At 31.9% G+C, this 15164-nt stretch overlaps 1 protein-coding gene across 2 annotated transcripts in view; it reads right to left on the reverse strand.

Annotated features, from left to right (window-relative positions):
* Window positions 1–7013: 7013 nt before the first annotated feature.
* LOC143247435 (dnaJ homolog subfamily C member 17) overlaps window positions 7014–15164 on the reverse strand; it is an 87710-nt gene continuing 79559 nt past the window's right edge. For both annotated transcript variants that reach the window (XM_076495522.1, XM_076495520.1), the window contains 2 exons: window positions 14917–14997; window positions 7014–9017 (listed from right to left, as the gene is read on the reverse strand). In XM_076495522.1, coding sequence (XP_076351637.1) covers window positions 8766–9017; window positions 14917–14997 — 333 coding nt within the window. In that variant the 3' untranslated portion in view covers window positions 7014–8765. The remainder of the gene's footprint in view (window positions 9018–14916; window positions 14998–15164) is intronic.

The following is a 15164-nucleotide window of genomic DNA, read 5'->3' on the forward strand; positions in this document are numbered from 1 at the left end:
ACGTCTGACTGTCAGGAAGCTTGCTGAAGAGTGTGGGATATCAGTTGGATCTTGTTACGAGATTTTGACCGAAAAATTGAAGATGCACCGCATTGCTGCGAAATTGAGCCCTCAGAACTCGTGAGTTTTTGGCCAAACACTCGATCACTGTTCTTCCCCCCCCCCTACTCACCTGACCTTGCTCCTTACGATTTTTTCTTGTTCCCCAAACTCAAAAGACCCTTGAAAGGAAGAAGATTTGAGACGATTCCCGAGATTAAGGCAAATGCGACGAAGGAGCTGGAGGACATTACAAAAGAAGCGTACCAGGACTGTTTCAACAAGTGGAAACACCGTTGGGATAAGTGCGTACGTTGGGGAGGAGAGTACTTTGAAGGGGTCCCAGACCTGTAACTTCTAAATAAAGTACATTTTGTTTTATGACGTCAGTCCGCGTATTTTTTGAACAGCCCTCGTAACTTCTATAATGTATCATGTAATTTCAAACTGGTACTTGTTGTTGTGAAAGCCTCCAGAAAGACTTTTGATCTTCCTGGAGCAGATATTCGTGTTAATGTCTCCAATGATACATTATTCATTAGTCAATGTAACATATTTTATAATTTTGGCATCATATTTCATTAACAAATTATATTATTTAACAGAAGTTACGTATATCAGTTGTGATTTGTCCTTTGACATACCTAAACAACCCCAGAAACAGTTAAGACAGTTTTGCAACTGACCTTCTGTCTGGATTAAACTTTATATTTTCAGGGATCAGCTCAGTGAGAGTAGTAACTTTTATCAAAACATGATACTAACACGCATAAAACTCCTAAATCATGTTTTGTTCCTTACAGAAGCCACCTTTTAATGCATGTTGCATTTTAACCCTCTCAGAATTATGTATATATTCTTATCATCAGGTACTTACTTGGTTGTAGTTATTGGTCATAATACATCTATGATTATATAGATATGGTCTATAGAGCTATAGACCACGGTGGATTAAATTTGTTTCTATATACAACATTGCATACAGAAGCAATGGTAATGTATCTAAAGGAATTTACACTACATGGCCAAAAGTATGTGGACACCCCTTTAATTAGTGGGTTCGGCTATTTCAGCCACACCCATTGCTAACAGGTGCATAAAATCAAGCATACAGCCATGCAATTTCCATGGACAAATATTGGCAGTAGAATAGGTCGTACTGAAGAGCTCAGTGACTTTCAACGTGGCACCTTTCCAACAAGTCAGTTCGTCAAATTTCTGCCCTGATAGAGCTGCTCCGATTAACTGTAAGTGCTATTATTGTGAAGTAAAAAACGTCTAGGAGCAACAACAGCTCAGTCACGAAGCGGTAGGACATACAAGCTCACCGAACGGGACCGGGACCGCCGAGTGCTGAGGCGTGTAAAAAATCGTCTGCTTACAGTTACAACACTCATACCGAGTTCCAAACTGTCTCTGAAAGCAACGTCAGCACAGGAACTGTTCGTCGGGAGCTTCATGAAATGGGTTTCCCTAGTCGAGCAGCCGCACACAAGCCTAAGATCACCATGCGCAATGTCATGCTGGAGTGGTGTAAAGCACACTGCCATTGGACTCTGGAGCAATGGAAACGCATTCTTTCGAGTGATAAACCACGCTTCACTATCTTGCAGCCTGATGCACGAATCTGAATTTGGCGGATGCCAGAAGAAAGCTACCTGCCTGAATGTATAGTGCCAACTGTAAAGTTTTGTGGAGGAGAAATAATGATCTGGGGCTGTTTTTCATGCTTTGGGCTAGACTCTTTAGCTTCAGTGAAGGAAAATCCTAATGCTACAGCATACAATGACATTCTAGAGAATTATGTGCTTCCAACTTTGTAGCAACAGTTTGGGAAAAGCCCTCTTTTGTTTCAGCATCACAATGCCTCCATGCACAAAGCGAGGTCCATAAAGACATGATATGCTGAGGTTGGTGAGGAAGAAGTTCACTGGCCTGCACAGAGCCCTGACCTCAACCCCATCTAACACCTTTGAGATGAATTGAAACGCCGACAGCGAGCCAGGCATTTTCGCCCTACGTCAGTGCCTGACCTCAGTAATGCTCTTGTGGCTGAATAGGAGCGAGTCCTCGCAGCCATGTTACAAAATCTAGTGTAAAGCCTTCCCAGAAGAGTGAAGGCTGTTATAGCAGCAAAGGGAAGACCAACTTCATATTAATCCCCATGATTCTGGAATAAGATATTCAACAAGCATATATGGGTGTGATGGTCGGGTGTCCAGATACTTTTAGCCATGTAATGTATGAGAAATGTATCCTTGAACTGGAAACAGCACAGTCGAAGTATATCTACATCAGATCGGCAGTATCTAAAGTAAAATAAGAAATGATAAATATAAAATTCAACGGCAGCAAAACGTAATTAATAAGAATCAATAATGATAGTCTTTTTTATCAACAAAAGATTTTCACGAGAACTACAAAAGGCAATTAATAAGAAAAAACAATTATAATGATTATTGAAAATCAAAGATGTACTCTACTTCCTTGTGTCAACTGAGTAAAAACTGGCATCCAGAATACATCCCCGATGTTTCTGATTTCAGTTGTTGTTGAAAGAGTAAGGAAAATATCCTTTCTTCAGTTGTTTTAATCCAATTGTTTTTGGAAACAATGACAAAGACATGTGTAAATTGTAGTTGTCAATTATCCATATTCCAAGACCTTTGATGGTCATGATCATAATTTTTTCACTGTTTACAATAAACTCAGGTTTTATCCCTTGACTAATAAGAGAGTTAAAAATAAAGTAGCCATCAAGACCTTTCATAAGAATTTACAGATGTCGTCACATGGATTATATTTTTTTGAAAACTGTTTCCTTTATATTAAAATCGCGAACCACAAAGCAGTTCACCTCCTCACTTGCTGTTTACTGATTTGTCTCGGAATTTAAAAAATACATATTCATTTGAAAGGCCTTTGAGATATTTGTCCTGAAGAAAACATGAATGATTGTTTAAGACATATAATTTACGTCTTCACAAACGAAGTTACCAGAACGGTGAAATCCAGAATTACGTTTCTATATGTCAATAATGATAAAATTTTTGCAGTGGTAAAATTTATCACACGAAGATTTCATTGGTCTACCATTCATAGATTTATAATGATTGTGACCTTCTACAGATTTACAAAATATCTTATAATCAGAAGAAATAGACCTTTAAAACAATCATTACTATAACAAACGTTACAGTACTTTGAACAATGATGTTTGTTTAAATGCTCAAATGATTTGTTGCATACAGAAATATTATAATTTATTCAGAGGAAACATTTCATTGACGTTATAACGTCAAAATGGTGATCGTGATACCACGAAAGATTTTCTCTGCGTGTGAAAAGCCTTTATATATCACACGATTAAGGTTTTTCAGACGAAACTACATGTATTTGAAAATGACGTTCAAATTTAGTAATATCTTCTATGCCACTTGGACCTTGTGAAATATTAGCCATGCGATCCTATAATGTTTGCTGTTGTTTCTAATATAATTGTAATTTCAATCTTTTCTGAGTGATGCTTTAGCACAACAAAGCTCGTCATTGTTGTTAGTTATAGGAATAATTAATTTTTCTTACGCCTGCCAAGACTGATATATGATAATTTACATCTGGTACTACCTACTCGTTCCAGCATAGTAACTTCAGTTTTATACAGGGTGGCCCGTAAGTCCTTACCCATCCATATATTTAATGTATCCAATGTACCTGTGTGCTGTCCCTTATTTTCATTGCGCTCATGTACTTGTCACAATACGCTCTTCAAGTGTAAATGGGCTTACGTCGGCCATATTTCTCTCAAAAAAAAGAAACAAATTTATAATAAATGCGTAATTGAATATAACATAATAACATATGGATGGGTAGGGACTTACGGGCCACCCTGTACATATATATATATTACTTTGATTTACTTTTTCTACTGTAGTTCAAATCATTTCCGATGTTAAAATATCCTTATTCTATAAGCATGTGCTGATTGGTTTATCAACATGGTTTGACTAAACACATACTCTTACTTCGCTTTACTATTTACTCTATCGTTGAGTATGTTTTGAATATTAGTATTTAAAGTTTCCAAATTATTAAACGGTATGTATAGAACTATATTTGTTGGCTTTTCAACATTGCAAAGTGAATATTAATTAGTGTTTCTTTTCATACAAACTCTTTGTTTTTGTTGCAGAACAGAACTGTTATCAAAATTTTAATTATTTGGTTTATTTTATGGACTAACTAACTAACTGATAAACAATTCTGTGAGTTTTCCTGCAAGTATGTCACAAATGCTTAACTTTACACTACATTGCAATGCAGCGCAAATCACACGATCAAGTTAGAACTGCCCTTTTATCATTCTTAATTTTGAAAGAATCAAGCTTGGTAAACTGTGTGTTAAAAGTTGATGACTTACTGTCACAGTCGTTTCTTCTTAGGTGTGAAATAACATTACACAGACATCAGTTGATTAGTCATGTGTACTTATTATAGAAACAACATGTAGAGACTTGTGTGTATATTTCGTGCTAAACAATTTGAAACTTTGGTATTTTAAATAGTAACATAGTGTTACGCATGACTGGTAAAACATTGTCTTATAGGGCATTGAAAGAAATTATGTATTCCATACTTCCATAAGACTTGTATACGTTTACTAGTAATGAATGGCTACATAGAAAGCAGATGGATAAGTAATAAGCCACTCATTTATTATTTTTTATTACAGATAATGAAAGCCGTCAATATAATGGTTTTGACATGCGCAAATATCGTGTAATATGTGTAACACTTTGTCACAAACTGCAAAAAGTTTTAATTATTGCATAATTTCGTCCTCTTTAGGTTGCCTTGAACCTACAGAGGTGTAACGTGTGCTTGGTAAAAACTATGTTGTGATCATGTCATTGAAAATACATGATGTAGGAAGTTCTAATTGTCGTCCGCTGGTACAGCGGTAAGTCTACGGTTTCCAAAACTAAATTTAAGGGTTCGATTCCCTTCGGTAGACTCGATAGATAACCCAATCTGGCTTTGCTATAAGGAAAAGAGAGAAGTTTTAATTATTGTATCAGCTTTTTCAGGTCGAATTAATTATAAACATGTTAATGAATTAGTGCTAGGGGTCATTTTTCAGGACTTTATTTAATTATAAATGTATTAATGAATTAGCACTAAAAATCTTTAAACAATACGTTTTAATTATTGTATCATCCTTTTTTGAGATGAATTATTTACAGTCACATTAGTCTTAAATGTTTTTATGACTATTTTATTAAATAATGTTAAGCGTCGTTTTTTAGCATGATTTAATTAATTAATTACTGACTAATTATACATATGATCAGACACGTATTGTACGAGTCATGGCTGCCTAGTAACATGGTACTATGACTGATGACACGTCCCATGGTGGAAACTTGGAACAACGACCGCGTCTTCTTTAATGACATCATCCCACCTCTCCATCCACTACACTCTGCAGTGGCATCATCCTTGAGATGTTCAAATGTTGGGTTGAATACTAATGAATAACCTGAAATTTAAAATACCTGAAATATAAATCTCTTCCTGTTGAAAAAATCAAACATTTAAAAGTGATGAACAATGTAACATGTACCTTTCATAATTTAACCAAGTTGTTTAGTTGCCATTTGACCTTCTCTGTTCTATACATTCTTATAACAGTTATACTAGGAATCTTTTCAAAACCAATTCATAGTTGCAGTTGCTTAATTATCTTATCTGTCCTTTCACGTAACCTTTCAAAACATTTTCTGCACGCTTAGAATCACTGTAAAACAAGTTTTATTCCTGAATGAATTGCATGATAGGTAAGATTATAAAAGTACAAGTCATCAGTTAGGGTGGACATCCATTTTGAACAAGTTTCCAACAGGTTGGTGAGATACAATCTATCTTGTATTGGTCTGTCTGAATGACTCACTGTAAATGTTTTAACGTTAACTATGATAAAGTTTTCCTCTTTAACAATTAACAAATTGTTGTTATTGCTGCCAAACAATCTGCATTTGGATTCATCTCTTAAGAGAACACTCTTCCATCTTTCTAATCTTATGTTTGATTTCTGATGCTAACTTTAGCCTTTTGGGTTGCTTATTTCTACTAAACACTTGTTTTCGAGCAGCCACATCTATAAAGATCACTTCTTTCTAATGTGTTCTTTACTGTTTCTATAACTTGCATTAACTTCTGTATTTTATGGCTAGATGAAAAGAAAGATCTCCCCTCACATATCACGATCTTGAATTATTTAATATCACTTTTGAAGCTTTCTGAGGTTTATACATTGACTACTTCTATCATCAATACTACTACTTTTCCATACTTGGGATTAGCTAATTTTCCTGTACAATTGAGGTGGGATTTCCATACCAATTGCATTTTTGTCAATGTTATTTCTTTCCAGTACTGTATATGGAATACAGTTATATATGAGGTCATATACACAATTCTGTCTCTTTTTACCAAATCCCAGTCTTACTAAGCTACTAGGATACTTCGTGTGAATTTGTTTTCATTTGATGATCCATTCAACTCTTGATGGCAAATTTCTTCTAGAATTTCAGGTTATAGCCATCTATTATGTTCACAAGTATCTAGCAACTTTCCCTAAAATGTATATATTAACAACTCAGCTTAACTACATATAACGTACTATCTTGTTGTCATCCTGTGATAGCCATTGGAAGCTCTAATGATAGCCAACCTTATCATGGTTAACAAATACCTAAATTTTAAATCACTCCCTATTCAACTTCCATTTGTTGAATATCAAATAGGTAAAGCCTACTATTACTCATTCTAAGTGGTGTACTATTTACCACTTGTTGTTTCAGTAATCACAGAAAGAAGAATCTACTCAATGTAATTGCTAAACAGAGGGTTTGGGAACATGGAAAAGTAATGTCATTTTTTCGACTATTTTTTCCTCTTTTTGAATTTCTCTCTTGCTACCTAAACAAATATTTACTTGATACATTTGCAACATGAAGGTATATTATATATTATGTACCTGCTTTTATTGATATACAAATTTTAAAAAAATTACATTTTGTTAATTTTTATGTAGTTGTGCCATAAATATGTCATCCATAAAACAGTTAAATTGTCTTTGCATCTTTGTTGGTCTTAACAGCTAATAACATCTACTCTGCAACATTATACATTAACGTTGAAAAGGATCAATGCATGTAATGTGCATTTCCTGAGTAGATGATGTCTGTGTGTTACAACTGACAAATTCTGTGTGAGAACGACTAAGGTATATGGTGATGCCACCCAAAGGAAAATGAGTTGAGATTTCTTACATTATCTAAGTATCTATTTATTCTCAGTTCTACCTGGTTTCTGTTTCAATATAAATCTACAGAAGTCAATCCCAAGAGAAGGAAAGCTGTGGAGTTATACCCCAACTAAGTAAAAGTGATTGGGTCTTAGCAAGTACACTTTTTGTGTGTGTGTGTGTGATTAAAGATTGTGTTCAATATTCCATCAAACAAGTCTATTCTCCTTATTTTCTTACATAGGCTTATAACTTAGTTGTTTTCAAACACAGTTGCTTTAGAAAATTTCAGTCCGATCCTGTTGTTATTAAGTTGACCTACTTCATACCTGTGAGGAAATCAGTTCACTTCGGATTACCACAAGGAGAAAGTGTCACATCACAGGATTTATTATGGACTTTTATATTTTGTTAATGTGCATACTGGCCTTTGCTTGATCTCTTCACTTACATAAGTTTAAAGGAATGCTCTTACTAGAAAGAACAGATTATTCTGGATTTAGAAGTTCTTACGAACTATCTATCAATAATAAAGCATTCATACTCATTGATCAAACCTTGCTCCTGAGGATTAATTTTGGTGCAGAGAATGGAGGATAACTGAGGATTTTTAACATGAATTAGAATCTGTTGGATTCAAGATAACTTTAAGAAGTCTCTTTAGATTCCATTGCCATTCCAGACTACTGCAGCCCCATTTCTGGTCCATATTGCATATAAATAGCCAGAAAGAACTGGAAATGTCACTGGTTGTCATACTGTACTAACCAAAGCTGTTCCCCTGCAAAAGAAACAGCAGGTAGCCAGTGGTAAGGACTAAAAACTAAGGTGCAATAAGCTTCTGAGGCAAAAGGTACCCCAGAACATTGACTCTAGGATAGTGCAGGGCTGTATGATGAGATACTGACAGTAGTCCATCAGTCAGAAACTTTATGTAGCATATTTACATCTGAAGTACGTTCTCAATGCTTTCACCAAACAACTGTTTCTAAACCTTGTTCTCTGGTAAAATACTACAATAAGATAAAGATCATTCAACTAAAACTTTTAGTTTAAATGTACATTTTAACTTTTTTATTTTATATGATGGAAAATTTAACACTGAGCTAGCATCTTTATGTAAATATGATTCATCAGTTTAAACCCCCCCCAAAAAAATGTGAAACTTGAGCTGTTTCTACATATTACAGAAAAAAAGAAAGCTTATATGTACAGAGTTCTTTTCATATTACATATATTTATATAAATAATCACAAACTGTTTTTCTTTTTTCAAAGGAATAAAGATATCATGTACTGTATCAGATAAAATCCTACTTATATATTGGTATTACATGTTTGTTTCAACTTAACTGTTTAAGATCACATCTATTAATAACAGGTTTAATGCATTATTATTATTATACAAGTATATATAATTAAATTGTATCTTCATTTTTCATCATTGCTTCAATAATTTGTTTTCTTTCTTCACTTTGTCTAAGTTTCATGAGTACAATACTCTCATAGTCTTTAGATGTCAATACACTTTCAGCTTTTACAGTTTTAGGATCTTTTGGTGAAACACGAGACTCTTGTTGAAACTTCTTATTTGATCCTCGGTCGTCTGGAACCCAGGAAAGCTGTATTGGATTACTACTAAGGCCTGATTCATATTCATATGCCATTTGCTGTTTAGGTAGGATAAAAAATATAATTATTCTTAGGACAGACTGAACAAAACATATTTTTCACTCAAACATAATGAGAACAATAAAGTACTTATCAAAGTTTCAACAAACTGTACATCTGTTTTATGTATATATTTATTTTTTACATTCCCTAGTGTGCTATTAGTACTTTCTAATCCTTAATATTTTTAAATAATAATTTCTATCTCTGACATATTACATACTTGCACAAAATAGCCCAACAAACAACAAACAAAATGTGGTTAGAATAATATTATTGTAGTCTTCTAATTTTCAAAAATCCCTAATGGGCTAGATGTAAAATGCAGTGGTAAAAAATACACTAGGTTTAATACTTTATCTATGTTCTATAGTACCAGTTTTTTCATGTGTTTTTTACACATAATTTCTCACAAGCTTTATGTAACAAAAATACATCCTTCAGAAATGTTTCAGCCTCAAACCTTAACTTCTAGAGTTGAATATATCTTTTGTGTTATTCTCTAACATACATATTTTTGTGGAGCTTTTTAGCAACTATTGATTGTTTTCTTCTCACATGATATTTTTAATTATTATAAAAATTTCATTATTTGTTTACATAGTGAAGAATGTAATTAGCTAATATAAACTTTTTTTTATTCAGTACTTTCATTGTTTGCACTGCACTAAAATGTAAATGAATGTGTTATTCAACCAGCAACCATCAGCTCATGTTGAAAATTGTTCCATTTATACTGATGGGAAGCTAATAATCTGTGATTAATACAAATGCACAAATTTAATGAAATGTCATTTCTTGCACTCTTTTAGCACTTAGGCTGCACAAACTGATTGAAATGGTGACTGAAATCTGTCAGTGCATTGTGAGCTTAATGGCTAAGCACAAGAAGCATAGAAATCTTCAAATGACACTCAGAGGTGTTGAGAAATCATTTAGAACCACTTTGATAGATGTTGTGCAGCAAGCCGAGTACAACATTGTGCATATAGCTGCTTTCAAAGAGTTCCTGACTGCTCATCTTACTGCTTTGATCTTCTGTACTGAATAACAAATGAAACAGTTCAATCTCAATTGAAAGCTAAATATAAAAATGTGATGACAGAAGCATAAGAGGTTGTGAATTGCTTAATTAATGATGCTGAGAATGTGGCTGTATTGACATATCCTGAATTTACTCCCAGCAGGTAGATTTTAGTACTAGTTAGTATGGAGACTTGACGATGATGTATTTCAGTTAAAAATTATCAATTAACAAACAAAAACTTGTTTCAAAGAAATATGTCAAAAACCACCTTCTTTTGGAATTTTAGAATTTAACTTACATTTAGTATTCAACAACTTTATTAACTGATGAAGGATGTTGATAGTTAAAATTACTTAATAATTCAAACCAAAAGTAACAGCCTTAAAATGATTCATTATAACTAATGTTAAAAAATAAATGAATAATTTAGTCTTCTTACATTAAATTAAATTATTAATTTTCTAAAGCTATTATCTTCAAAGTCTAAAATGATGAAAAAAGTATGACACATATATTGGTGCAATATGTATAAACATACTAGTTCAAAAGTTACATAATATTAACAAATGCATATATGTATGGATATAAATTGCAAAACTATCAGTTGAATGGCTTATTAAATAAATGTATACAGTACCAATTATTTTCAAATTAATGAAAAAATACAAGTTTGCACAGTGAAAACTGAGGTTTCACAAAATTTATATTAATGCAAGTGTTATGATTTAGATGGTTTAAGTACAATGGAATTGTTAAATTTAGATTTTTCTTAGAAGGTTTGTTTTTTGTGTTGGATACACAATACTGTTTACTTTGTGTTGGATATACAAGACTGTTTATTTTGTGATTTAATACTTAATGACTTTTTAGTTTTTAAGACAAAAAGTGTTAGTTGTGACAGATTTCATTATGTAGCTCTATATAAATCATATGCTGTGTTTACAATTACATTGTTGGCTTTACCACTAATGTTCATTTCACATTACTCAAACTTTGGTATTTTTCTCTTGTACAGTATTTACTACTACATACATATTTATGTTAATATTTATGTTTAAGTTAAATATATATTTGAAAATGTATGTAACTTATAGTGTTAAATATGTGTTGTGAAATTTCTATCTATTCTTTAAACTTGTAGAAGATTCTTGAGTGCAACAGTCAAAAATACATGCTTTACACATTGTTGCCAACAGAAATTTCTAACATCTCACCTTAATGTTTATAAACTGACTGCACTGTTGGTTTGCAACAGTTAGTATACTATAAACTTTGGAAGCTATAACTGTGGATATCTGACTTGTTACATTTAAAGATTTTGAGAGTTATAAACTGTTTAACTCCACAGAATTAACTTTTAATGTTAGTATTTTTATGAAGACATTAGATTTCGGAGAAAAATGTGTGCTCAGTGAAGCAGTTAGCTAAGCTCGCCATTAGGTAAATTGTACTGATAAACTCAAAATTAATTCACTCATCAAGAACTGTTGTCAAAATATTCAATTCCAGACCAGATAGAAAACACAGTATTGTTTACAAGTTTGTAAAAATTTTATATATAAATCATTATTTGTAATAACCATAATTATAAATTGTATTGTAGTTGATATTTTAAAATATAACTGTGCTAAGAAAGAAAATCATTTGAATCAATCTTGTTGGAAAAAAAAAATTTGAATCATATTGACATTTAATTAATTTCTAATCAAAACTACAATTTAACTCAGTTCAGCCTGCTTGAAATTGTAATATGTAACACAACAAATTTGAAATAAATTATAATGCATTACACTTATCACCTTAACTGAGTATTATTACATTATATCATCCCTTATGTAGTGTATATATGTAAATGACAAAATAAGCAAGAGTGAAGTCCAAAAAAATGGAGAAAAAGTGAAGTGAAAGCAAAAGTTCAGTCAGAAAAAAGTTTAAAAACATGTAGTAGGCTTGCAAGTTATTAGCCATAACAGGTGATTTTATAAAGTGAGTTTTACAATTCAATAGAGATAAGAATAGTAATTTGTCTTGTCATTTAAAATTTGAGACACAATTGTGGTAATCCATAAAGTAATGCAAGTTACTTAAGATTACACAGTAAGAAAGGAGGTAGACAAAAATAGTTCATCTTATCAACTGGATTCTCAAGTTGATTCAGTCTCGGTGGACTTTTGACAAGGGAATTTATAGAGTTTTAGATGAAACTGTAATTTCCTAGTGTGTAAAGAAATTTTGTATGCACATTTGGCTTGCTTTGAATATATTATTTTGAAACAATTGAACTGTGTGCTGTCCTTTGTTGTCTAACTTTTTTGCCAAAAAGTCACAGACACCTACCACAGAAAAAACTTCAGCCCTCTCACATAACTGCCTACAAATCATACACTGTGTAGTTCAATAGTTTTGAACTCAAGCTTATTTTGTTATTGCATTATAATATCTCACAGCATGCGGAACATTGTGTCAGTCTGTAACTACACATGCAAAATGTAGTTCAAAAAAGTTAGTTAGATTGAAAGATAGATCTAGACTGTGATTGTGAGTTTAGCCATAAAGAGTATACAATGTCAATTTTTAAGGTGAAATTATCATAGGCTGTATTGTAATAACAAAGCAGAGAAGAATAATTTGTCTGGTCAGTTGTGTTCTGAAGTAATTGAACCAGCCTGTGTAGACTTTAACAAAAAGAGATAATTATTTAAAGCTTTGGACACAACTGTGGTAATTAACTGTGTGACAAATATTTGTATATACATTTGACTTGTTTTAACTCTTTCATGATGGGTCACAGGTTAAAGGCCACATCAACTCATTTGTTGACTTGCATTCAAAATGTTATTGAACTACTGTTTTATGAATTTATGTCAGTAAGTTTGGAAACAAATTGTAGATTATAATTCAAACTTTAATACTATATATTAGTTAATTTCTTAATTTAAAAGTAAATATTAAAATAATGCACCCAAATACTGAGTCATGTATGACACTGAATGCAGCATTGGTTAATATTACATGTCTGGGATGGCAAAATAATAAAAGTACAGTTTTCTATGAATTAGGAACTAAAATTACCAATATTTACAAGCTGAACATAAAGTAAGAAACTCATAGCTTTTTATTTTGCTGAGATATGGCTTCTGTACTTCAAACATGGTGGTCCCATTCAACTCATTCTATGACAAGTGAATAACCAATCAAGAACTTAGAATGTTCCCCTAGTGATTTTCCCCACCATTGTAATCATTCAAAAGGTTTCCATGTTCTTTTGATCCACAATTTTCAGAAAGGTAGGTTGTGTCTCTAGTCTGCTTGAGTTTCATAGTTTTTTTACATCTAAATACATCTTGGTCACTAGACTTAACTTATAGTGAACTTCTATGGTAACAGTATAGTTATTTATAATTTTTTGGTTAATCAACTATCTCTCTCTCTCTGTCTGTCTGTGTCTGTCTCTGTGTATGTGTGTAAAACCTAAAAAAATTTTTTCATAACCTCCACATTCAAAATTATAAAAGGCTTGACAACCTATATCCAGTAGCAACTGAGTTCAAAGGTCATATTAAGAAAAGATAACTGTTTGCTTTCTTCCTTGATTTACTGTTCTATATTTTAAGAAAAATAAATTTAATTTATTTCTAAATTGTAATAATCTATATACATGTATAATAATTGAAATTGGCTGTATATTATAAAATACTACTTCAGGATGGCTGGTATGGGTATTAACACTTTTACTAACAAAGCTTTATTAGTAACAATGTTAATACCCATTACCAGCAATCCTGAGGTATATTTATACTTCAAGTTGGTTTCTGGTCATCACAAAAATACTATTTCACTAAAACACAGTCAAGACAGGGAAAACTAAAAATCAGCTTTATATTACTGGATATGTAACCTGAGTGCACATGCACTACATCAATGCAAGTTGTGTAATGTTAGCTGGGCATGATTGAAAGGTCAATATAATAATAATAAATGTATATATAAATATACAGCATCATAAGACATAAGTTACTTAGACTAAACATTTGTATTTCTGTGCTATAATATGTAGTTATTTTAACACAAAAAAGCATAATTTATTTGTTTACAAATTTGTATGATGGTTACAAGGTTGGTTAAGTGACAGACCCCAGAGAGTTAAGTGTATATATAAAAAACAACATAAAATATAAAGTCTTACTGAAAACAATTTGAACTCTATTTATAAGGTTTTAGAGATTATACAAATAATATTCAACATTTTGGAGACAAAAAATAGTTTTCTTAATCATAGAATGAAATCAATTTGAACTCAGACTAGTAATGAAACAGACTATTTTCAGAAACAAATCTTCAGTAAAAATATTTTATTAAAAATTTCTATTTTTGTGTACATAAAACTTGTAATGTTTACTAAAAGTCTATCAAATTTTGTAAAGATATATATACTGTTTAAAAAGTTATAGTGCAATACTTTACATGTGCAAATGTGTAGACGAACTCATATGTATCACACTGAACCCATCGTGAAAGGCTTAATATATTATTTTGAAACAAATTGACTTTATCATTCAAAATTTAACACCAACAAGTCACAAACCTACTGTAAAGAATCTAACCTATCTGTACAGAAAAACTGATGGTTCACAACAAAGAAATGAAACAGTTTTTTTATGAAGGCCTTATAATTAAACTAGCTCTTCTGAGGACATTATTTTGAGTACTTTCCTAACTTTTGATTTTTGATAGGGAGCAAGAGAAAATTTACAAGGATATTGTTAACATCTATATTAGTTTATAGTTTTGAACTGTAAGAACACATATTTCACAGTAAATATTGAAAAATATACATAAACAAATATACTTTAACACTTTTAAATACATACCGCTGCAGCTGATGATACAAATTCCACAAGACCACTTCCTTTCTTCTTGGAGGAAATGATTAAACAAGACACTTCTCCATACTGTTTAGCAGAAAAGAATCAGACTACATTAAAACATATAAATGTATAAACAAAATGGGTATTTTCAATAAAACTAAAGAACTGTGTTGAATAGTTTCTTATCGATACTCCTTATTTCCAATTGGTTTTGAAGATTTTGCATTCAAAAAAGCATTAATTCTTTTTCA

Source organism: Tachypleus tridentatus, chromosome 3, assembly GCF_004210375.1.
Source record: "Tachypleus tridentatus isolate NWPU-2018 chromosome 3, ASM421037v1, whole genome shotgun sequence".
Taxonomy (NCBI): Eukaryota; Metazoa; Arthropoda; class Merostomata; order Xiphosura; family Limulidae; genus Tachypleus; species Tachypleus tridentatus.